Source organism: Morone saxatilis, unplaced genomic scaffold, assembly GCF_004916995.1.
Source record: "Morone saxatilis isolate NCDOM2014 unplaced genomic scaffold, NCSU_SB_2.0 Contig21, whole genome shotgun sequence".
Lineage (NCBI taxonomy): Eukaryota > Metazoa > Chordata > Actinopteri > Moronidae > Morone > Morone saxatilis.
This window is the reverse complement of record NW_023339774.1, coordinates 12097326-12123344: the sequence shown is the minus strand read 5'-3', so window position 1 is coordinate 12123344 and position 26019 is coordinate 12097326. Positions and strand designations below refer to the sequence as shown.

The 26019-nt window shown below is 38.6% G+C and overlaps 1 protein-coding gene across 2 annotated transcripts in view; it reads right to left on the bottom strand.

Annotated features, from left to right (window-relative positions):
• Positions 1 to 21809, bottom strand: part of pdlim5b (PDZ and LIM domain 5b) — a 34476-nt gene extending 12667 nt beyond the window's left edge. For both annotated transcript variants that reach the window (XM_035667947.1, XM_035667948.1), the window contains exons 1-3: positions 21675 to 21809; positions 16809 to 16914; positions 6665 to 6816 (exon numbers count right to left, since the gene is read on the bottom strand). In XM_035667947.1, the coding sequence (XP_035523840.1) occupies positions 6665 to 6816; positions 16809 to 16907 (251 nt within the window). In that variant the 5' untranslated portion in view covers positions 16908 to 16914; positions 21675 to 21809. The remainder of the gene's footprint in view (positions 1 to 6664; positions 6817 to 16808; positions 16915 to 21674) is intronic.
• Between the last annotated feature and the right edge of the window lie 4210 nt (positions 21810 to 26019).

Below are 26019 nucleotides of genomic sequence, written 5' to 3'. Positions count from 1 at the left end.
CATCTTAATGTTTCCAGTGATGCATTATCTACCTCAAGCAAGATTCAAGCTTTTAGAAAATTGACTTTTATTGCGCACTGAAATAAATGGAAACAAATGGCAGCCTGGAAAGTAGCAACAGTTCAAAACTTTATGCTTTGGAAAATGGTTACCAATAATTATGTGTAATTTGTAGTTGTAATTTGTAGAATAACCACCAGTATGTGTGAACACACTGAACTTTAGGGTGTGAGTCCACATGCGTACTGGTGTTGAAGTGTGGCGTACATCTGATTTACACTTATGATTGAAGCAGCTGCCACAGTTTTATCACCTATGGGATGGGAAGGGTGGGCTGTTTCTTCTCTTAAAATGTCCTTGATAGAAAGAAAATATCCAACAACCTTTCATCCCCTCTATTTGTTTCCTTTTTAATACTTGCTTTTAATACTGTCTAAAACAATATCAAATAAAATAAAAAAAACATGAGGATATTATTATATATTAGGATGTATTGTGTATAAATGCATATCAGAAGTGCAACACACACCCCCTACATGTCACACAAGGCCCATGTAAGTCCCTGTCTTAAATTGATTTCATTAGTGAAGTATTAAAACTCGAAGTCAGACACATGCCTTCGTTAACAATGTGTCCTATATTTGGTCCGGACATGCAGACAATGCGTCCCTAATTCCTCATAAAAAAACAAAAAACAGACAGTGAGTCAGCAAGGCTGGTTCCGGACCAGCAGCTACGGTATGTCCGCTGGCATCCTTCCTTTCTCTGCCATTTTAGGAAAACAGTCAACAAACTCTTACGTATTTCCTTTTCTGAGTGAGCAGCGGCACGACAACTGAGCCTGGCCCCGGCTTATTAAAGAGCCCCACCCTCCAACTAGATGTTGATGTCATCTTTGCCCATACTTGCATTTACAGTTTCCACTTAGCAGTTAATACAGCGTATGCTTATTTTCCAAATGTACTTGTATTATTGGACTTGCTTATGGAGAAACAGCACGCTGTGCCAGGGAAAACAGTGAAAGGTCTAGAGATCAAACAGCACATTCCACTACAAATACGACCCAGTCTACAATGAGGCAGTGTGTATCTGCCATCAGTGGCCCAGAGTGGGGCGGTTGGGCGGATTCACTCTCTATCTGTCTTTTCCCAGAGCAAACTGAACAAACACTCGCTAGGGTGGTCCTGTGAACATCTGCTCAGCTCAGCCCCTCTGTGCTGTCCTGTTCCCTGCCTAGCCGGACCTACTTTTGTTCTGCTATGACAAAGACACAAACACTGGGTGAGTGTATGGGCGAATGAGCATATGTTTAGTTTTTGGTGTGTACAATTGTACACAGTTAATCTCAATGGTCTGTGTTTTGATATAAGGGGTCTTCTCGTTGTTATGTCAACTATCTGTGTAGTTTTCATTCTGGAGATGGCTTCTGTTTAAGAATTTTGGATAGTATAATTGTGACACACTCTCTGTAGTTTACTATTAAAATAATAACATGTATAGTTACAAGAAACATTTTTACTAAGAAAAAGAGTAAAAGGAAAAGGAAAACAAAAAGGGATTCCTTCATTCTCAGGGTTATTCAAAAGGCTAGAGGCTCATTTAAGAAAAGCTATGACTGCATACGACATAGTATATGATTTTGGTAAAACAATACACCTATAAGTACCTATTTAAATTTATAATGTATCTCATTTAGATTAAACTTTATTAAGTACACATTTTTCTTTATAAGCAGATGTGTGTGAGAAATATATTTTCCTGTTTTATGTGTGTCTACAGTACATCTATGTTCATCTGTGTTTTCAAATGATGTCATAGTTTATCTCGAAAGGAAAAATATAAAATGTTATGATTTACTGTGCTATCCTCTGTATTACAATGGGTATGTATTTATCACACAATGTGATGTTTTATGTTAATTTAACTAATCCATTAATACAAAAAGATATAAATCAGCTTTCCTTGTTTGTCACAGTACCACAGTTCGTGCTACTGTATGTGTCCATAATACAGAGAAATCCTGCCTCTGCTGAAGATGCAGTCAGGGCTTTGCTCAGCCCCAGAACACACTTCAGTTTGTTCCTCATAATCTAATCAGGATGCCTTGTTTTATTAGATTACAGACGCTGATATCTACAAGATTTATTTATGGACCCAATTTATAGACTATATACCTAAAAAAAATAAAAATAAATGAAAGATACAAACAAACTGACTCTCTGAACAGCTTCCAAAGTGTAGTTGGAAGAAAAAAACACATTTGCTGAGTGTGGTTTTCTTCAACATAGACTTGTCTGAGCACTCTGTCGCTCACTCACACACTCACACACAGATGCAGAATAAGAGAATAAGGAGGTTAACCGGAGAAACAAGCCCGAGGGCAAAGCAGACTGACGCATTTCCACCCTACCCGTGTTTCTTTGAGGGCCAAGAGAAACAGTCTGGCATGTGGCATTTGACTGAATGATGGAAAGGCTAATAGACACAGCTTTCTCACCACACACACACACATCTCACCAGCTTACCGACTCACATGTCCATCTTTTAACATGGAGGGAAAACTGCCCCAATAAGAGCAGTCTTTCATTTTCCCTGCAGTGTTTTCACTTCACTTTCACACGCTTTATGAAGCAGAAAACTGCAGATGTATTTAAAATGTTCTCGTAAAAAAACATCTTCAATGAGCTTCCACCAAAATCAGCTAACTCCAAGCATCTGTCCCCATCTTTTGCTTTATTCTCTAGATATAGTTTTGTTTACTCTCATCATATTAAAGCAAGCTGGGAGTCTGAACCTGGTACAGATATTATATGATATGTGGAAGGACAGAATTGAGTAGACTTCACACATGCTATTCATGTCATGCACAGGTTGCATTATTCCAAAATCTTGTTGAACAACAGCTGTCCTCTTTAACTTGTGTGATCAATGTTAAAACTCTGTGGGAGACCTGGCAAACACTATAGGTTTTTCAGATTTACTGCTGCATGAAAATTTGAACCAAAGCATGAGGAAGAAGGAAAACAAGGAGAAAAAAAACAGGAAAGCAAAACAAAAACTCAAACAGAGGGATATGGAATCAGCGGGTGTGGAAAATAACTTTTCTTTCTGTATTTCTGTTTTTCTGTGCAGCCAACCTATGCGCTCAGTGGCAAAACTCACAGCTTGTGTCTGGCATTTGGCCACTCCTGTCTCTTCATGTTCCCCCTTTTTTCACTGCTGAATGAACATCTTGGAAGAGGGATTTTTGTGCTTTTAAGTAGAGCTCAAAAGGACATTTCTTTAGAAAGAGTAAGAGCAGGCGGTTTAAAAAAGGGATAGAGATGTTAAACTGTCACAGTGCAAACAGTGACAGAAACGTGACCGCTATTCCAGAGTTAAAGCCTACTAACGTGCAACTGGACAGCTTGTTGCTGCTGTCAGTTGCCTGGATACTTCTCTAACACGGTTGTTGCTCATGTCTGATGTGTCAGCACACATTTCAAGTAGGAACCCTGTGCACTTGTCTGTATCAGCAGTCACTGGCTTCATAGTGATGAAGGCCTTTCATACCATTTGTTTCCATGTGCCATGCCCCTTCTGAAGCACTTCACTGTGTGAGTGGTCACGTGTGCTTGTCTTGGCAATAGTATAACGGACTAAAAGCTAACCACAGGAGTAGACAAAAGCTATTCAGATTTGCATTTAATTGCATTTATTAATACAACCCGCATTGAGACCGGATTGATGAATAAAGCGAGTAGGGAAATGAGCGAGTTCTCCTTAAGGTCAGTTCTCTGGACACAGCAACCACAACAACCACAACAGAATAAAGTGCAACTCTAGTTAATGTATCTTTTTTTAATGCAAGTCTAAGCAATGCAATAACAAGCCCCCATCCTCTCCTACTTTTCTTCCAACCACCACACCACATCTAACTAAGGCAGCCAGGAGTCAGTGGGGGCTCTGGGCTCCATTGAATTGTCCTCTACTTCACCCTGTTATAACCATTCCATAAGACTATTTGGGTATACATTGGCCATGTATGAGAATATCTGTAGATTTAACCCACAGCTGTCTAGCTGACTTGTGTTTAGCTACTGTAAGTGGCCTGTGGGCAGAAAAAACCCTGCATTTGTCTCATATACTGCAGCTACAGCACTGTCTGTGTGTGGGATATTCCAACAGGTATATTTAAAACAAGTCTGCAGTTTTAGTGAAGCAAATCTAAAGTTAGAAGAGAGGAGGTTATGTAATCAAAAGAAAAAGAGGGTAGCTAGAGTCAGAGGATATCTTGAAAGTCTAAGTGCTCATATAGTGAACACTGAATGTGTGAAAACGTAACACCTTCCAAAAGCTTAAAACTCTCCTATTCCCCTAGAAACAGCATGTATTCTCGGTACACAAACACGCACACAAAGTGGAAAACACACAAAATCTGAAACACTCTCGTGCTGTGGGAGTTGACACGAATTCTTGCGTGAAACATCAGAAAATGGTTTGGTCGCAAAGCTAGCGGTACTGATCTCTATTATCTTTGAGGTTTTGGAACCAGGTGCAGCCAGCCTCAACCTCTGGGGAGTGGTGTTTCATTGCGCTGTGCTGCATATTTCAATGACAATAAATAAACCTCAATTATCATACTTTCCTAAGGATACTTCCCACAGCCGCCTGGTGTAACTGCCCTTTAGCTGCTCAGTAACAAGGCTCCTGTGATAGTTGAACAAAATGTACACATAAATTTCACTGATTACTCCTCATATCAACTACAAGCACATTTCAAAAGGTTGGGAGCTTGGAAAAACAACAGTATTCACTAAAGTTAGCGAGTAGTGTTGTACGCTGTTTTGACATCTTTTCCCCAAGACCACAGTCCTGGAAAGGGAAACCTGGTTTCTCCCTGTGTCACAAAACACATAACAGTTCTTCGCTCATTCAAACTCATCTTGACAGTTCTGTTATGATTTACTGTATAGTGGAGCAACAGGAGGAGGAGAGTACTCTCAAACCATAAGTCCATTTCCTCCCTGATGAAAACATCCCCTTACTTAGCAACAAGGGCTGTAGTGTATCTTCTCAGTGGGATGCTGTCATTTTTACACACATGCATATTTGGATGTGTCTTTTTAAAAAACTGCTCAGAGAATGTGAACTATGACAAACTGACATAATGGTACTAAACTGTAGTCACATTAATCATCTCTTGGCACTCTTGGAATGTTATTATAACCCCGATAGTCTTATCAGTGATCATCAAAGACATAAATCAAATCTGAGAACACGGATGGAAAAAGTGGTGCATGTCAGACAGAATTCTTCTAGTTAAATAGTGTTCTTATAGTGCTTCATGAAGTACATTACACTGAGCTTTAGGTACTTTAGGAAGACAATAGGATAAAGGTCAGTGAGACTATCTAATCCCACTTTCCTCAACCTTCTTTTCAGTGATATAATATACTTAATTCTCAAGCCTAAAACTGCAGTGAGAAATGAAACAAAGAATGATCACATATCATTTGTAACAAGGAAACTTTGTTGTTCAGTGGGTGATTTTAGTTGTAGTTTACAGAATGTTTGATGTTTCATTGTGCATCCATTACCCACAGTAGATTACATGCAGCTGTGGGACAGGGCTATTTTAGGACTATTTTCCCACGATTAAAGCACAGAGGCTCCTTTCTGCTTTGATGTGGTGGTGGAATGACAGGACATGCAAACCAGGCTTTGAGTTTTTCTGTCAACATGTTTTACAGCTTGGGAAGTGTGCGTGCTTTTCCTCCATTTGTTTGTGTCTCACACTAAAGCTACACACTGCTTTACACTTGGCTGCAGAGAATGTACTGTGTGGCTGAAGTGCTTGGCTAACATTCATTAGAAGTGATCATTCTTTTTTGTATTCATCTTCAAGGTGACATTAAGTTCTACCAGTTGAGTTTTTTCTTTGTATTACAAAACAAACTCAAAGTGTGCGAGTGAAGCGTTGGCCTTTTTGTAGATAGACCATATAAGTTATTTAGACTGAATCCTTCTCTTTGTAGAAACGTCTACACTTGTTCTTACTGGAGATCCAAGGACAAGATTTCCGATCTTGGGCCAACATTGTAACTGGGACTTAACCCTCAGTTCTATTGATTTTCAATAAATGCATTTAATATAATCTAAAAGTGATGCTGTACTGTAAACTGTGCCATGGCGTTTTTTTTGGAACACAAGGGAATCATTATAAATCCAATGTCATGCTAGCCAATGAACTGTAATTATAAGGCGAATGACAGAAACCGATGCCACCGTGCAAGAAACATCAAGTTTAATTAAGTCTTTTTAACGTTCCCAAACTCAGTGCAGGAGCTCGGGGGCACGACATCTGCTGGGGCAGAAACACTAAACTGTTTTAAATTAGCACAACAGGAGTTCATCTGTTTCAAATAATAAGAAGGCAAATTGAATACAGCTCAAATAAACGAAATATGGCAATCAAGCTTGCTATTACTGATTAAAGACATTTTGTTTGTCTGTTCACTATCATGTGAAAAGTAGTGTGAAATTCATACAGTAACAGCTGTCGCTGTACAAATTATTCAAAAAGGTTTAAATAAACAGTGCTAGGCAACAGTATGATCTCTATTGCTGAGCTAGTAAATCCATAGATTATGCTGCAGAATGTGTGTATGTGTGAAACTGTTACCTCTGTAGAGTGAGGCTGAGCTGGCCTGTGCAGGCCTTAATCTTGTTCTGGGCCTCTAGGTGGTTCATGCTGTCTGTGGAAATGCCATTAATGGACAGAATGATGTCTCCAACAGTCATCTTGGCTTTGGCTGCCTTGCCTCCATCGGTGAGCTGCAATGACACAACAAAGAAATTAAGAAGATCATCATGGACACCTTTGAACCAAACAAAAAAGAATATTCACAAAGCATGTGTGTCTCTTGTGAAACATGTAAGTGTTGTGTTAACATTTGGATGGGTTTGCATTTGCAGTTGCAATTTTGATTTACTTCTTGTAATCACCAAGTATTGTGCTCTCCTTTCCGTTTCCTGTCTTATGTAACTTTTGTCAGATAAGATAGGCATCTTATTCTTTTCATATCAGCACCATCAATGGGACGGGATTCTACATCCTCCAAAACAATTTGCACATTAAAAAAGGACCATTCCCACAATGATGACAACCAAATGAAATGAAAGTTTTAATTTTAATAATCAAAAGTGAACATGTGCTGTATATGTTACAAATACATTATGAGTAAAAGTAATTATTAATTGTTAATTTTTCAACTTGATTAAAAAATATAATCTCATAGAAATTATTATTTTAATCACTTTAGATGCTGTATTCAATACTTTCAAAGAGCATCACTGCCAATAATTACAGCATCAGGTAGTGTTTGTTATGCCTCTCCCTGCTTCTCCCTTGTTGAACCTCTCAAGCTCAGTAAATTTCAGACTTGGTTGGTAAATTGTAATATTCAGTTCTCCTCTTATTTTTGATGGGGGCCACGTCCATTGCTTTTGCTGGGTCTTTCAAGGAAATTGTTGGTGCACAGGTTCTGTGCTCTGGGGCAGGTTTTCCTATACAGTCTCAATGTATTTGGCTCTCCTTACCAAGCCTCCCAATAAGCATTGTGTGTCTGATCACACATATTAGTGTTTTCTTTATATTCTATTCTATATAGGAAGTATATGCTGTGTAAAACTGGTATTTCAAACTCTACATATATATTGTAAAAGAAACCTGTGATATCTCGAAAGGGTAAAGAGTTTTGAATATTTTCAAAAGCAAATGTAAAAAATAGGAAAAGCTTAATGCTTTTAATATACGACACATAAAAAGCCACCCCATCTTCAAAGATAGAATAATTTAATACCTCTTAGCTTTGACTCCCAAGTATGGTAGCAAGGGCTTAAAAGCTTAAAGCTCTACAACTGTCCGTCTACCAGAGGAGCAGAATAAGGGAGGGTTGAGGCTTAATGGGTCCTCTATCTCTTTCCACCAAGCTAAGACTTGCATTTAACACGCAGGAAGTAATGTAAGAGAACCATGACGATTGGATGACTCTCTCCCAGGTGTGGTGATCGACCAGTGATTACGCAAGGCTGTGCACATTGTGTTCATCAATCACTCAAAGCACTCGTAACACACCTGTACAGCCAAGCTGGCTTAGACCATGGGAAGAAAGAACTCTCTGTACTTATTATCTTACGGTGGATTTCTTATTATCATATCTTTATGTCATCTCTCAGCGATGTGAAAAACTGTTTAAAACATTTAGGCAAAATAAGGATGTGGGAAGCACACACGTACATAAAGTGGCATCTCAGGTGAGGTCTATGAATGTGTTGAGTGACTGATAAGTATAATGAAGAAGGCGTGAAGCATTACGGGAGGAGAGTGATTTTACCCGTCAACTCCATTGATTATTTAATCTAAAACTGGAACAAATGCCAGAAAATAGTTAAATGCTGCAATCCACTGCAATTGAGAAATCTACAATGGATGAATTGATGAAGCGATACAATTTAAATGCATGCAAAAGACCTTTCACTTTTTAGTCACACACCAGTTGAGAGCAGTTATGACCCAGCCCTAATCTAGATAGATAAAAACAAAACAAAATATTCCATCTCCACACTGCTAAAGAATGCATTCAGGTTAAGCAACTCTATGAGACTTTCCCATAGTTTAAAAAGGAGCCAATGAGACATAAACAATGTGCCATTGTTTTAACCCTCACAATAAAACAAAAAAAGAGAGTGAGGGAGGGAGGGAGAGAAAGAATAAGGAGGTGGCAATGGCAGTGAACGACACACTTTCTCTGACGCCACGCTTTCCTCGTGTCATTATCAAGTAGATTAGTAGCGGGAAGTGTAAGAATGCGTAGCTGAGGCTAATGTATGCATACCAATGTCATGGAAACCTATAGTGCAGCCACATGCTAAGTGTTACTCACAAAGGGGCAGGGTACTCACAGCACAGGCATGAACACAACTTCAACTGACTCACTTGCTCACTCAGCATCCAGCACAGACTCACAGACACACCTGCCGGCGTTTACTGAGCCTGTCCTGACTCATTTATTTTCAATAAAACAACTCATTGCTCTTCAATGCAGAGGCCAGTAAAGAGAGTGTAAGCACTCTTCAGAGATCACTGGCATCTGCTGGCTCTGTCTTACTCTGCTAGACAGCTCCAGAGGTCAACGGCAGACAAAAAAAAAAAAAGATACTGAAAGATGAGTTGAATGAGCACGTCCCCGGGACATGGATTTCTTATTTTCTCAATCTCCCTGTGTCTCCCTCCCTATGTGCCTTTGGGAGTATTTGTGTTTGTTATAAAGGAAGAGAGAGTGAAAAAGAGATCCAAAGTTCTCTCCTTGTAGGGATGTGACAAAAGACAATACAGCTCTATATATGGCAATTCTTCAAACGTCCTATTTCAAGACATGAAGAAAGGAGAGGACTCTTGTAACATTCTCAGAAAAACGTGTTTTTTATACGTGGCGTACAATGTTTAACGTCTGCGGTGGTGAACAGAGAGCGCTTTATAAGTCCCAACTTCTTTCAGTCAAACACTGTCTTTCTCACATGGATACAAAACAAATAGATGTCAGAGTAAGAATCCCTGGCATTCGCGGTCTATAAATATAAATCAAGAGAGGTCTGAAGCACTCGTGACGGAGAGCAGATAAGTAACAAACTGGAACTTTGGCTGTCCTACTCCAGCTCTTCCAAGAGAGCAGGATGTTTGAGCAACATGTTTTTACAGAATAGTATTAACCACATCATACCATGTAATTTGTGCACTTAATAAAAATGTACAAAACACAAGTTGCTATATTAAACCTTGCTCAAATAGGAAAAAAAAAGTCATCAAAGGTAGTTTCACACAGCATGAATTAGTTTATTTAAAGAGTAAAAAGGCTACTTGCTAGGGCTCTTTGTTAGTTCGGCAGATGAGAAGGACGTTTCCAAATGAATGAAGTGTCTTTCCAACTGCGTTTACATGAATGGGATTCCAGCCACATAATGGTGTGGCTGCTGTGCCGCTGCGGTCCTCTCCACACTGCTGATTTTACTGCTGTGCACTGTGTGCAGTTACTGGTAATGACTAGTTGCTCTACGCTACACATGTAAGTGCCTCTGCTCCTACAAATGTAGCTCACAGAACACAGAATATTGCACAATACTTTCCAGATCTATCTGAGGGCTTATTGCAAATCCTATAGTACACTGAGATTATGACAATACCAGCTAAAAAGCCCCTTAATTTATTGCTTCTACAAATACCTTTGTGGAAGGAGTCTATGTTTGTCTCATTGTAAAGAGATGAAAAGAAATGTTGTACCAGACAATCTATAAACACAAGAGGTGGAGCAGAAGCCTAGAAAAATTAACAGTCTTATTGCTTCCATGTGTCTTCAATATAACCCTATACAGCTATAATCAAATACAGTCATAAAACAAGTTTAAAAAAAAATCTGGTTATTCTAAAGACGGTTCAGATTTAGATGTTTACTCAGTAATCAACTTCTTCATAATGAGGCAATAAATTAGAAAAAGAAAAAGAAAGGATTCTATAAGATTCATTATTTGTGAAAAACAACACAGAGAGATTCTGTTTGAAGGGAAAGCAGCTTTGTGCAGTAGTTGATGCGGCTAAATTCATGACATACAGTGCCTCTCCAGGAACAGTCTCCGTTCAATAGAGTAGGCTGCTGCCAAAACTCTTAATACACTGGAATTCCTCACTCAACAGATCAATCCTGTTTTAAACAACAGATTTACAGTTACACTTTTATGTCCAACGTTTTAAATTTCCATCAAAACTCTCTATGGGAGAACGCACTACCTCTGTTTACAGAACAACCGTTAAAACCAGACAATTTAAGGTAAGGTAACACATTTAAGATAGTATGGCAGCACTGGTGGGATACTAATCATCTTCCATGCTGGTGTAACATCCTGCCTCCACTGAAATTAGGGAGTAAGGAAGAGGGCTGTGGTCATTTCACATGAGAAGTCATGTTACAGGAAGCGGCTTGTGGTGAGAACTGAAGGTCTGTGAGATGCATGTCATGTCTGTGTAGGGTAGACTAAGATAGAGGACCTTATATGGAATTATAAGACTTGGGCCTAACATTATGTCATCACTATCGAATTATAAAAGCTGCCTTACACTAACTTGCTTACAAACCTCCCACGTGTTGTTAGTATGAGTTTTACGAGACCAGAAAATGTTTACCCTGCAGAATCTCAGAGAGGAATCTGACAGTACCGCATACAGCAACCTGCTGGGCTAGCACAAGCAGAAGTCATAAAGTGCAGTTTATTGTCAAGAGAAGTCTTCTCTTTTACGCTTGCACACCTGCAACACCTTGCAAATTGTTCAAATTGTTCAAACAGTAAAGAGGAAGGAGATATGAGAAGTACAGCAATTGGGAGGGGACTAAATAGCAAGTACTCTTTTTCCTCCAATTCCTCGCAATTAAGGGCACTTGAACAGAGGTAGACCCATGGTTGTCATGGTTTGACCCCAGTCTATTACTACATCGTTCAAGCGGCTGGAAAACACGAGATGCCAAGCGGACCTGCGTACGAGCCCTTAGTCAAATCGCCATGGCGACACAAACAAAACAACACAAAGCAGTACCAACCCGGCACTGAATACTCAATGCTCTTTAGTCAGGTCAGACACAAACCCGGCTGACAACGAGCACTGCTGAGGCGGATGATATGAAAAGGCTTTTAGCTACGGTGGGGCTTGAGCCAAGAGCGTTTTCCACTTCAATCCATGATTCATTCAACTCTCCTGCATGGTTTAAATTGGTATAATTATTGTTAAATTTCACCTACTGTCAGAAGTGTTCTGGTCATAAAATGTATTAATGACCGGACTGGAAATGAAAAGACTTTACCCCCAGTTAACCTCCTATTAGCATAATATACAGTTTCTCTGCTTTCCAAAAGCTGCAACATGAAAACACAGGTACATCAAATGGTGTAACAGCATAATTTAGAGAGCCAGTGGAATACTAATAGATATTTTGCATGATTGCAAGGATTATTAGGACTCTCAATGACTGCAGTAAATGTGAAGTGGACTACATTTATATTGCACCTTAATCCAGATAGTTGTGTAAAGCACTTTACAACACTTTATAACATGGGATGCCTGTTATCAAGCATGAGTGACTATCAGTGGTGATGATGTCTTTAATACAAGTGACCTTAAAACACAGCAGTAATCATAGTTTGTAGTACAAGCTGCAGACGTGAAGACAGATCGTAAGCAGTGGCATGTTGGGTCTTTGAATTTAGTGGATTGATCCTTGACATATCTCCCATCAAAACAAAAAGAAAACAGTGTGAGTGATCTAAATCACAATCAAGTGACAGCTTGGTTATTCTTTATAGCTCTGCCATATAGGATTAGTGAGATTGAAAGCAGATGCCCTCAATACAACTCTAGACAGACAGCAGGGAGATCATACTGGGATCAAACACATACTGCAGATAACTGTTTTATACTAAACCCATATGTAACCTGAACACATATCTAGGACCCTGCATAGAATCACAGACTATTAAATATGCCTTGTGAAGTGTATATCCAAAGCTGTGAAATCCTGGGAAAACATGACTGGTTTCTATTAAATTCCAGTTTCTGTGTAAAAATTATCAAGAGATTTTAATATGAGAAAAAAAACACACACAAACTGCTTGGCAGATATACAGCATGGACCACAAGCTATCTGTCTCAATTGTTTCCTGAAATGCCAGGGGAGTTTTTCATTGCTCCATTTTATTTTTTCTGGACCTGAGCTAGCCCAGAAGTTATGGCTCAATGTCAGACAGAGCAAGACAGATTATTCTTTATCCAATGAGCAGAAGATACAAACTTTTTTCTGTATCTGTTGTAAAGTAAACAACAGACAGATCTTGTCTCATGGCAGGGATTCTATTACTTCCTTACCCTTTCTTACTATTAGAACAAGCTGGCTATGTTCAATTCAGTCAACACTCATCCATAAATGCATCTTTAAAAAATGTTATATATAATATAATTGGAGGTTATCGTCACTGTTGCTCTACAAATTTAACAAATCGAAAGTAGTGTGCGGAGAGGAAATTAAACTGCAGTTTTGCTCAGTAATCAAGCACATGTTGGATGAAGCCTCATAACATGACTGGTGAAGGATGTGTTTACCGAGCACAGTGAAGAATGTTTCAAACCACATTAATTCACTATATTTGCTAAAGGAACAGCAGCTGTCTCAGATTCTCACTGGAAACCCACAAAGCATAACTCATGATCCCACTCATGGTCTATTTAGCTCTAACAATTAACTCAAAGAATCCACGCTTCTGACGAGCACCAACTGAATCATACTTTTCCATTTCCTTTTATGATACATTTCTAAATTGACACAAAAGATACGATTATTTATAATAATAAACATACACTTAGCAAATTATTTTTTATTTTTTTAGCTAATAATATACTTCTTTTCTTAAAATAAAAGCACAAAAATAGCATTTACCCCTAATTTTAATGTTACCCAGATACAATACTTCATCACATTGCTCTTCTTTGAGAGTGAAAGTGGCTTCTCCGTATTAACACATAATGGTGGTGCTTGAAGAAGAACAAATGTGCAAGCTCAGAGCCAACTGCAAACACAGCTAAAATTAGTTTGTATAATGTTTACTCAAAGTATCACATGCCACTAAAACAACAATCAAAAAGAACACAGAAGACAAGAGGGGGAAGTGAAAGGTCACGGGGAAGGAGAGGAAAATGTTGCTGTGCTGACCCCAAACTGACCTACAGTAAACAAGCAACACATTTAGGTGGAAGAGTTTCTGTTCCTTAGGTATTACTTCAGCTGTAGCTCTGATAAACTTTTCTCACATCATATCGTTCAGACATTTTCCACTGTTTCATAAGTGATGCAAAAATCATTGAGTTTTTGAACTTTCCCATGTGGACGCCTGTCAAGAAATGCCTAAAAAGGAGCTGGAAGAACCACAGATGATGAGGACGGAAAGAGTCTGGGGCAACAGGAACCCAGACACCCGCACACATAATGTACATAAGTGGGCCCTTCCTCCATAAGTCATCCTTACAGTATTGGGTGGTCTCACTTTTAATCAGCTGCATTGTTAAAAGTATTTCCCTCTAACCTTGTTAACACCTGCAGTATACAATACAATGGAATTAAAGAGAGGTGTGGTGTGATGACTTTTGCACATTTATTCCGTCTACAATGCAGTTCACAATGTGAAACCCAACTCAATATCACCACTACACATATGACTTATGGTATGTACTCCACCTCATACTTTGATTTAGTGTTATTGCTAGGCCAAAGCCATATTATGTTCCTAAAAAGGCATCAGAATAACAGGCTGTGGTTGTCTTGTAAGCCAGACTTATATACTATGCTGTACTGTATGTCATTTTTGGATCAGTTACATATGGTAAGCATATGTAAAGTCATTGCATTATTGTTCTATAGTAATCGCATCCATCAAAGCTAAATAAATGTAAGCTTTAATGTCATAGCAACAGATGTATATTCTTTACAAGTCTATTTAGCATTGTCGGTCTCTAATGAACCTTAAAATAGGCCTGTGGTATACAGTTTTCTCATCACTCATCTAATTAAGCAACCAAAGTAATGGTTAAACTGTTGGCAGATGTTTCCATATATGTACCTTCTAACTTAGATTACATATACAGTAATCATTGCAATCCCTTCGATGGAGTAGTGATATCCATCAGATTTATAAAAATATATATTTATATAAAAACAGATATAAACTGCAACCGATTCAGCACAGCATGCATTACGTTGGCTGTGCCTTATGTGACACTAAGCTCTGGAAGATAAATAGACAAAAGGGACATTTATTCCTGGCCCGTGGACAACAACAAGAAATATGAACCATTTATGGTGCCATTCACTGGTCATGCGCTGGGATGAAAACATGTCACAGGAATGACACTAACCAATAACGTGATGGAATGAAAAGCTGTGAGAGTCATGTTGCCTGGCTCAGCAGTGCATGTGTGGCATGCTGCAGACCACTGATGACTCAACACAGGACTGCTGGTGGACACAGGAGGTATTCAACAGTTTTATGGTCCATGGAGTAAAAATGATCAAAGCTACAACATTGCATGCACTTGTGATTTTAACAGATTCAAACCTTCTGTCTGGCTTTATTTGACACCTTTTCCAACTCACCTGTCTCGTTTTATTTTAAGCTCTCTAAAAACATGGCATGCATTTTTCCTGTGAGATTTACGCAGTGGAGTGTGTATATTGCACCATAATAACCGAAAAATAATTCAGTCATCAATTTACTCACCTTACCTCTTATGAAGACACTTCAAGTCAAAATAGTAAAAAAAAGAATGTGAAATTAGGATCATGTGAAACTGCATGGATCGGTTGAAAATGGTGGGGTATTTGTATTTTGGCAGATGTTTCAACAGCTGATGCCAAATCTGAAAGGGCAACAGAAGGAAATAGCCAATTTGTTTTTGTTTTATCTTCCTCTGGAATTTATATATATATATATATATATATATATGAATGTGCAATATCTTATCAGGTGACAAGTGCGGAGGTGCTTCATTCATGTACTGTTTTTGAGATATAATGACAAGATGTCTACTGACAGCTACATGCCACTATGACAACATAATGTCCTGCATTCCATTATTATCATAGTGGCGGGGCATATAAATAGTCTGAACAACTATGCTGCCCTTTTGATACTCCTTAGAATAACTATGAGAACAGTCACTTCTCCTACCCATACACAACTTTCAAAATTGGGTAACTGATCCTGCCAACAACAAACACAGTCAATGACCTTGGTCATGACACTGAGATTGTAATTACATAACAGGAAGCAGCAGGAACTGAACACACTGCTCATTCTGCAGCAGCCAGAATTGTTGTCAAAGCAAAGACTACACTGGTAGGGGACACGCTTCCCACGTTTAATCCTCTTTGACAAGAAGCTATGTTAGTATAATTAAGACACTTCAGATGCCCTTGGGTTGAAAAAGACTGCTACTGGACAAACCAACAGTAAGCTGCACTGCAGACTTGTTTTAATCTGTGCAGCCATCACAGCGTTTTGCACAGAAGGCCCTTACACTGTGAACATAAACAGTGTGACTATGTATAGGCTGAGGCTGGACGTGTCTCACAAACAGGCCTGCTTTTCAAACAGTGGGTTCTCCAGCAGTCTTCCTCCCAGCTTAAGGCTCATCAGAACCTGGTCAGCCAGAGCCAAATCCCAGTTTGAGTTTATGTGGCTCAACTTCCCAAATAGTTATTACAGAACCACTTTGGCTTTCTAAAGTTTCAGTCAAATGGGCCATTTAAGGACAGGTTCTGATGCTTCCACTCTCCTGTGCCTCACATCAGGGCCCACGCCAGGGAGAAAGGCCAAAACACTTAGCACTATACCTCATCTGAATGACCGAAATGACAGCAGCCGTTAACAGCTACCTGCTTAATCCTCCCAAATTTTTCAAAAATTGACGGATGTTGTGGTTTACAGTTCAGTTATGTAACATTATTATTACAATAGCCACAGCCTTGACGAGAGACTGAGTGACAGAGGCCCTGAACTGTTAGAGAAGGTGTCTAAATCCAGCAATGAGTGTCACACGGGAGATGAATGGCACACGCACTTTCATCACTGACTAGGCAAATGGCATAGTGAGCATGAACAGCATTCCTCAGAGGTGACTGTCATGGAGTGAAGGGTACATAAGTGGTGTGTGTGTGTGTGTGTGTTCCACTCACCCGTGAGATGGTGAGGGGCAGACAGAAGTCCTTCCCTCCTTGCAGTCTGAAGCCCCAGGGGGCAGGGCCAGCCAGGGAGACACTGTAGTTGCTGCTCATGATTCACCTAGAGACAGGAAACAGATATTTGACGCTCGATTGTACATTAACTCGTATTAATAGTGATATAATCCAACAGGAGTGTGAGACTCCACACTGACAGAACGAAAATATCACAGACAGAAGGGAGAATAAAAAGGAGAGGAAGAGAATAACAGGGAAAAGAGGATGTAAACAGACGTACAGTAATATACAACTGGTGTGCAGCCAACATTTAGGAAAGATTACTATTTTCAAGGAAGAGCCCTGTAAACTACCAATTATGCTTAACCAAAACAGAAGGATTCCTCTGATGAGTCTACATCTAGGAGGTATGCCACTGCTCGTTCCACCGCTCTTTGAAATAGTCCGCTATTTTCTGAAACACTCATAATATTCACTCCTAAGATTCTACAGTCTAAATTCAAGCACAACAGTCTATTGATAGTCCTCTTCTGAGGCTGCTGGCTCTCTGCTGACAGCTTTAGAGCTAAGGCAATGCCATTTACAACAGTAAGCCTGTAATGTATCATGTACAGTATATCCTTTCAAAAGCTAGGGCACAGATACACTGGACAGGCAAACAAAGAAGTATGAGATAACCTATAGGGAGGTGTGCATTGCAGGATTTACTATGCAACAGGAAGTCACACCCAGTGAGAGAGGGTTAGAATCATTTTGATGCACACCTGATGATTGAATGAAAAAAAAAAAAAAAAACACTCACCTATTTTATTAAACCTTTTTAGAGCAAATAGGCATTAAATTGTGCTGATGCACATCCTCCTATGGGGCTTGTAATAGGCCGCAGCAGTTAGCGTGCAAGCACTGACAACCCTTTGTTTACCTTAAGATCTGCAGTTCTGGAGATGGACTTTGGACCTATCAGTGTCCACACTGAACCTACTGCTTGTGGATAAACATGGTCTGACAAAAAGGTACCCAGACTAACTAAAAAAGTAAAGACAAGATAATATGGAGATACTATATGATTGTAGAGAATCAGTGATACATCTTTACACAAAGGCAAACAAAGCTACATATGCACTCACATTGTCCTTATAATACATAGGGAGTTGACAAATAACTAGGTATTGGGAGGCAAATGCATCATCTCTCCTTTTTTGGTATTCATCTTCTTAATAAGACATTGTCTATTGAACAGCCCTGCACCTTGTCATCCACAACACTCATTCCTGGGGTTTAGGAATGGTCATTAAGAGATTGAAACCTTGGTTTAAAAATATCTTGTATGCCTCTTGCTAAAACCCAGCTTAATACCTAGTATGTAACAGAGGGAGCATTGGCCGTTCCTCAGGCAATTGTGATGCTGCTGGGCCTGCGTAGCTAATTGTACAACTTAAGGTTCCAATGGAGGGCAGGTTTAGCCTGCCATTTCCATAATTTTCATTAACATCTCAATTGCTAAACACACCATTATCTACATTACCTCATGGATGGATACAAATACCATATCCGGACTGTACATTTGTGCATTCAAATTAAATGGACAGTTCCAAAAGTGAGACACAGCAAAGACTATTTGGTGGAGTAAAATATTTCATGCACTATTGAGTTTCACTGGTTTAAGCCTTGCCTGTCATGCATTCCATTTCCATTGAAAAATTGAAGCTGTAAGCTATTTATTGGAACCGAGACTGAGGTTAAGTGCAGTCACATGTTAAAATTTAGTGCATTATTAAATTTATTAGGTTGGTGATTGGGGAAATTGGTATACCATATTTGCAGAACACACTTTACTCTCTGGTCTGGTATGAGTATTCAGCGAACAGGCTGGCTAATGAATGAGGCTGTGAGCCTCTGAGCACAAGTTCAAAAAAACTGACCTAAGCTTGGAGTTTTAAACTGTAATGTTGATGACAGACATTTGAATATCTGCCCTTTTATTTCTGGCTTTGATGAAGAGGATTTCACTTTTACAAAGTACATAATCCATGGCTGGAAGAACATGTGTGAATGTGGATTTTTTAAACACAGCAATTAAATGTTTCACTGCCTGCTTTGAAAAAGCGCATAAGAAAAAATAACATTCACCCATTGGTGCGCTGGACAGTTCAGAGAAAACATACTTTTCTGATGAGTATTTCATGAATAATAATGCCTTGTCATCCCAGAGGCATGTCATTTTGAGGTTGTAAGTCATGCTGCTGTCACAAATTCCCTCAGGGACGCAGCACCACCTGCTGCAGCCCGTCACCTGGTCAGATGTAGGTCAGAGACACACACATCAAATCAGAGGGTTGGCCTACACAGGCTGTCTCACCATCACGCCTGGAGGGGGGACAGGCTCTTTAAAGGAGCGAGCGGAGGAGCCACAAAAGGTTGTGGGGAGGTGGGGAAAAGAAATAAAATCACGTGTGAAAGTGATAGGGAGGAGGTGAACACCTGGAAAGCACGGAGCACGTAGCTCACACACACTTTCACAATTAAACTAATACATCCAAACACAAATACAGACACGCACACATGCAGAATATGCAAGTCTATAATAAGACAGCAACCAATTGAAGACAGCTGTCTCCCTCTTCAAGGTGACCTAGCATTGAGGTGAGCCAAGATGTTCATTTTTAGGGAAAATTACAAGGCCTGAAACCATATTTTGACAAGATAAGAAATCATCCCAAAAAACTGCAGCATTATTTGAGAAACATATATGTAAAGATGTATAATTATCTTTTGAAACAGTGGTTAAAAAGTAACAGTGAACAAATACTTAGAATGTTTAAGCACAAAAAAGTGCCATACTAAATGTAACATTCTTTACTGCAACCCAGCTAAACTCACCAACAATGCTTCACAAACAAAGTCATGAAATCAGCTTATGTCCTAACCTCAATATAAGGAACTCAATGACATCTTTCACACTGTTGCAAGTTTTGTTTACCATTTCATTTGAGTCGATGCCTCTGAACTGGGAACAGTGACACAAGACACAAGGGACACACTGTACGTTTTATATGCAAACATCTTTAGGCCAAAAGTCATCCATGAGGAACAACCCTCGAGGAATACTCAGTGTTGGATAGATCTATTACAACTATGTCAGTTGTTCACAACAGATTCTTTCAGTATTAGCTTTCACAGCCAACTTGGACATCACAGTAAAATGCTGATGCCGAAATTCGGATCATGTTCAAATCACACTAGACCCACACATCAGTAGCATTTCTTTCCCTAATATGGAAAGAACAAACATTAGGCTCATCTCTTGCTCCATGCCCCTGCTTGTTTTGCAATCACTTGTGATATCATGCATAGACATGAGCAGACACACCTTATAGTGTTCCCAAACTGTTGAGCTCTGCACAAAGCATTTTATCACCAGCACCCACATCAACCCTCCTCTAAGTTAGTTGGAGCAGAATTCTGTTCATTTTCCACTTGGGCCTTATCTCTTTCAAGTTCCTGTCATAATGGCACTTTACTGTGCGAGACATTTCAGCACTTTCACACCAAAAACAGGATTAAAACACAATCTTTTCAGCACAGCACAAAGGCAACCCTCTGAAGTTATCTATGATCTCAGACATTTATTTGTTCTTGTAGTAGATGTTATTTTAACTTGCACCATCTGATAGGCTATCCACATAATCTGATACTGAATTTAAATGTCAAAATTGGGTAACATGGTTGAATAAGAACACTTTAAAAAATAAAACTCCCCAGACAGTAGAAAAGCTTTCTTAATTAGGAATCAAACACAGGTCAACAGAATTGTATATTAGTGCCATTTACTGGCCTGACCTGGATGCCCTTTCCACTGCATGTGTCAAACTACAGCCCTGTTGAATCATATTTCCATCAAGTAATCTTGAGGTATTGGGAAAAAAGTGTCTTTTTCCCCGAGTGTATGACATGTCTCCTCAGAATTTCAGACATCATCCTCATTTCACAATCCTCGAGAAGACAATGTTGCCTGGTGACATCATTTCAGGACCTGTTGACTCACAGAGTGGAGTGTTTTCCCAACTAGTGTGCATATTATTTGTCAATATCCAAATGACATTTTTAATGAACAAACAGCTAAAATGATTTTTTTTTTTCATACCTAAAAAAGCTTGTTGACTCTAAAATGTAAGGTTTAGTATCTTTAGCCTGGCAGTTGTCAGTGGCCCAACTTGTTCCAACCTGACTTTATGATACACTTCTTGTACCAAGGCTGATTACACATGTTTGGTCTAAAGCAACAGTTCTTGAAACACGTGACACATTCACTATATCTATAACAAAGTTTTTATTTTATTTTTCAAACACCTTCTTTTAATTAGAATTAAATTAAGTATTACCTCAGAGTGTTGTAAGTCAAGTGAAACATGTTGTAATATCTATAGCCTCAGTTACAGAGGCAGCGTTGTAACTGTCCTCCCTCATGTGTTTACAGGGGAGGACGCACAGTAGCTGTCTGTACTGTCTTTTCTCACGGAAACTGAATTAATTGTGTTGCCTCAGTGGGTGTGACATAAAGCACATGCATGACATTATTACTGCATTTTTGTGGCGGATTTTGTATCCCACTTGTCACAGCTTCAAAGCCGAGTCCCTAAAACAAATGTGTAGCTCAGACAGAAGCAGTATGACAAATGTGTTTATGTTGCGCAAAGTTACAAACTCGCCACATATTTCGATGTTTTTATGTTTCCTTTAATTGAAACTTTGTAACAGGAAAGCAAAGCAGTGAAATGATAACGGTAACACGAGCAGCAACTTTGCCCGTATTCCTATTTAAAAAGTTTTTTCGTCGGATGTAGCCTACTGTACAGTACTCACCTTGCCTTGTGAAGCCGGGTCTGGTGTTCAGAGAGAGAGAAGCGTGACTTTAGTCCGTCTGGTCTCAGTTTCGGAGAGTACTGGACTGAGCGGAACTGAAACTTCCGCATATAAGCCAGCCCCATCTGGCTGCCGGTAGGAGGGTTCACACTTCACTGTGTGTGTGTTGATGTGTGTTGGTTGTGTTGGTGGTGTGTGTTGTGTGTGTGTGTGTTGTGTGTGTGTTGTCGTGTGTGTGTGTGTGTGTGTGCTGGTGTGTGTGTGTGTGTGTGTGTTGTGTGGTGTTGTGTGTGTACGTACCAGCTGCAGGCCAGGGGTTTGCCGCCACGGTGAGACGGTGCGGTGAGTTTAGGTCGAGCAAACAGCCAAGAAAGAGGCCGTTTAGCTTCACTGTAGCAGTGTTAATGCTAACGTTAAGCACAGGCTGATTTAGTCGACCACATTTTAATCTGGCCACAATATGCAAAACGCTTCAAATCACTACCTTACAATGTATGGAAGTTGGTAAACCCTCCCTAGGTGTTCATACTATGATTTTGCTGGTGTTGTCTAGTCTAACAAGGCCTAGCTTGAATCCCACTGCCATTCATTTCTTTTACATTGGACATTGGAGTGAAAAAAAGTGACACAATTATCACTGTTTCTACGATATTTTATTAGAAGAACGATATGCAGCAGGAACACAATTCATTTCATAGTGCTGCGAATATACGATTTCTAACTGTTTCCAAAGGTTTTTATCAAAGATAGTAGCCGGAAGTAAGATCTTCTAGGTTTTTTTTATTTTTTTTTTGAGAAATATAAGCTTTCCCTACGATATGTGAACATACAAAACGAATGAACATTAATTCAGATACATTAAGTCCATTTTTTACACAATGGAATCAGTACTGATTGTCTAAACCCAGAGGTGTTCCTGCCATTTAAATTGTGTAACAGCTGAATATACTCACTATGTAGCTACAGTATGTAAGCTCTTGAATATGCCTTCACAAAATGAATTTTTTACTACTGATTACTACTATTACTACTGATTGAGGACCAGTTGATTCTCCATTGTGCGGCCTTGGGTTGAAAATCCAAATGTAGATCTGTGTTTCTAATACAGTTTTGGTACTTTCGATACTTTTGAATAGTAGTATATTGTTAAACATGAATAGTACTGAAGTATTGATACTTTTAACCAACCTTAGTTGGAATTATTCATTCTTTGACTAGAGGGTGTAATAAACTGTACAGATTATAAAGACCGTTGTGGCTTATTTGTGATTTTCGGTTGCATAAAATCAATTTAACATATTTTGATTTTAGACAGATTCCCTGTAAAACCTTTTGCTATGTTGTTAGGTTTTTAATCATTATTATTTATTTTCCATTATTCACTTACTGTGGTATGGCAGTGAAGCAGGTTTCAGTGTTTAACCAGATTTGAGTGGCATAGTGTTGTTATGCTCTCTAGTGGTCAGCTAAGAAAGTACATGCAGACTGCAGATTAATAGCCACTGTGCAATTTATGGCCCGGGGATAGGGAGTGTATTGGTCATCTTGCAAGTGGCCACGTTCTTACCTAAGGACATGTCACTCATCTTGTTGTCATGTTTCTTGTGTACCAATGGCATTTAGCCCACGCGAAGGGTTTTCATAAAGTCATCTTAAGGTAGTGAAGACAAAAAGCTATACGACTGAAAATGTAAGTTCTGACCTTGAAAAGTTTTAATAAAAGAAAAAAGAAACGTTGATAATAAGGTGAGGCATTCACCAGTGTTTCCTACATTCCTGGCTTCACTATGCTTTTTTTCTTAAGTTGTTGCTGTATCTTTACTGAGCTTTGGTCACCAACTCATGGTTCTCCACACAGCAACAATATATGGCTCAAAATATCCCAATATAATTAATTTATGAAAGTAAAATTAGATTACTTTTCCATACAATCTCCTATAGATATTTGTGTTCCCCTTGAGCCTGTCTAGGCCAATGTTTTCAGGTGTACAGAAAAAATATTAAACACTAACAGATGTTGAAATGATTGAACTGATAAGCCACTCAACAGAAAAAGCATTGGAAACTATTTTCCTAATCAAAGAATTGTTTGTCCTTTTTTAAGCAATTTGGTAAAAATCATTCCCTAGTTCCATCTATTTGAATGATCACCTTGGACTGTGGAAAATTGTAACATATATTTTCACAATTTTCGGGCATTTTATTAACAAGACGATTACAGATTAATCAAGAAAATAATCAGCAGATTAATCAATAATGAAGCAGTGAAGCAGTGCAGGTTAGGTAGGAAATCAATAGGTTTGGCAGTAGTAGGGGAACATCCTTATTAGTTTTGGTCTGTTTATTAGATGACATATATGGACATTTTTCATGTACACATTAACATTAAGGAGGATATATTTCCAGAAATGGAATATAATGTTCATAGGTTTGTTTTTATTAGTATATAATGATTTGAAAATAAGAATTGTGTTTTCATTACCTTAGAATGAGCCATGTTGAACGGCCATGTTTCCTTTGTAGCCCCAGGCAGGAAGGCTGAGCTGTATTCAAATGGTTGCAATCTGCAACTTCACCAGTAGATGCCACTGAATCCTACACACAATGTCTTGAGTGTCAGCAGTGTAAAATGTTTCTTTAGATATTATCATCACAGTGCTGTTTCACACTATTTTAGTGCACAAGACCTTCCAAGTTTTATTACTAATTTATTTATATGAATGGATATTACTTGTTGTCTTAAACTGACTTTTTTAAGGAAATCACAGTACTGTCTATTTCAGCTCTCTGATGGGTGGAGCGGCAACATTTAGTGGTATTATAAATTTATTTGTAAAATATAAATAATTTAAAAATATTTGGTGTGATTAATTGTTTTAAGTATCTTTTAAGAAATAAATTTGAAAATTCTTAATTTAAGTTATTAAATTAGAATATTATATTTATTTAGTTTCTAGGGCAATAAACTGAATATCTTAGGGTTGTGACATTTGAGGACATTATTTTGTGCTTTAGGAAACGGTGATCATACTAACCACTGGTTCTGTTCCATTCAGGTCACACAGAGTCAGGGTGCTGCTATTGTGCATGTAAGAAAGCCCTGCTGGAAAGGCTCTGCTACACTAAATAGAATGAAACCTTAATTAGTATCATTGTTAACACCAACTATTTCATGTCAAGAAGGCAGCTATGAAAAAAGTATATTGAATAACCATGCATCGATTTATTTTACATGCTAAAAGGCATGGCCTATTTTACAAATTACCGTTAACTGTTGTTTGCTTTCTGCTGCACGGGTCAAATGGGCTTTCTGTCAGCTTGTGTGCCATGTCAATATATGGTTATAAACTGATGGAAAACCCAGCAGCGAAATCCCCCTGTGCAATGCTATTGAGCCACTGAAGCGTAAAGTCTTTATGTAAGGCGGCAGTACATACCTTTAGATCATCTTTATGTAACTGGATAAGCAAACCACTCAGGGAATCCTGTATTTGAAGTTCAAAGAGGTTTTATGGTTGTTTGAATTTGAATTTAAGTGTGAGGCAACTATACCATGTGATTATATGAGCATATGAGTAAAAATGAAAAAAGATGCATAATAATGTAATGTAATGGAGCAACCCCCTGCTGACAGTCATTCAACAGTCAGTAATTTTAATAGACTTTATCCTGGTGGCTCAGATGGTCAGAGCACATGTATTGTGTGTCCTGGTTTTAAATCCAGCATGGGACAACTGTTAGACGTCATCCCCTTCTATCAGTCTTTAACACTTTTTTAACACATTTCACGCATGATAAATAAATTAAACACATTTTTTTTTTTAAGGATGTCACGTATGATAAATAAATTGTACTACTAATTCTAAAAGGCTTGTTGATAATACAGGTGCTATAATGTATGTATAAAACATTATGCATAGATATTCAATTGTTAATATTTATGTATAAAGCCTTTATATCAAAGTTGATTATGTGTAAGTCGTTGATCATAATACTTAATAATACCACAGGAAAATTATTTTCTTTTACACTTTTGATTAAAGTGAAAGAAATCACATAGGCTTTTGTGCTCCATGATGTGGTAAGCATAAAAAGAATGTTATTTGAAAGATCTTAAGAAGATCATGCAGAAAAATTAGTTGAAAACCAAATGAAAAGTTTATTTCCAACCACAAAGAAACACATGAAAAAATTGAACAGTAGCACCGAGGACAACAAATACTGCATATTCAAGAAGTAAATGGTTCAGTTATTACTGCTGTGCCAATAAAGTTCCTGAGAACATGCAGCATTACTCCTTTTTATAAAATTATAATTCATACAAATGATGACAATGATCAGGTGA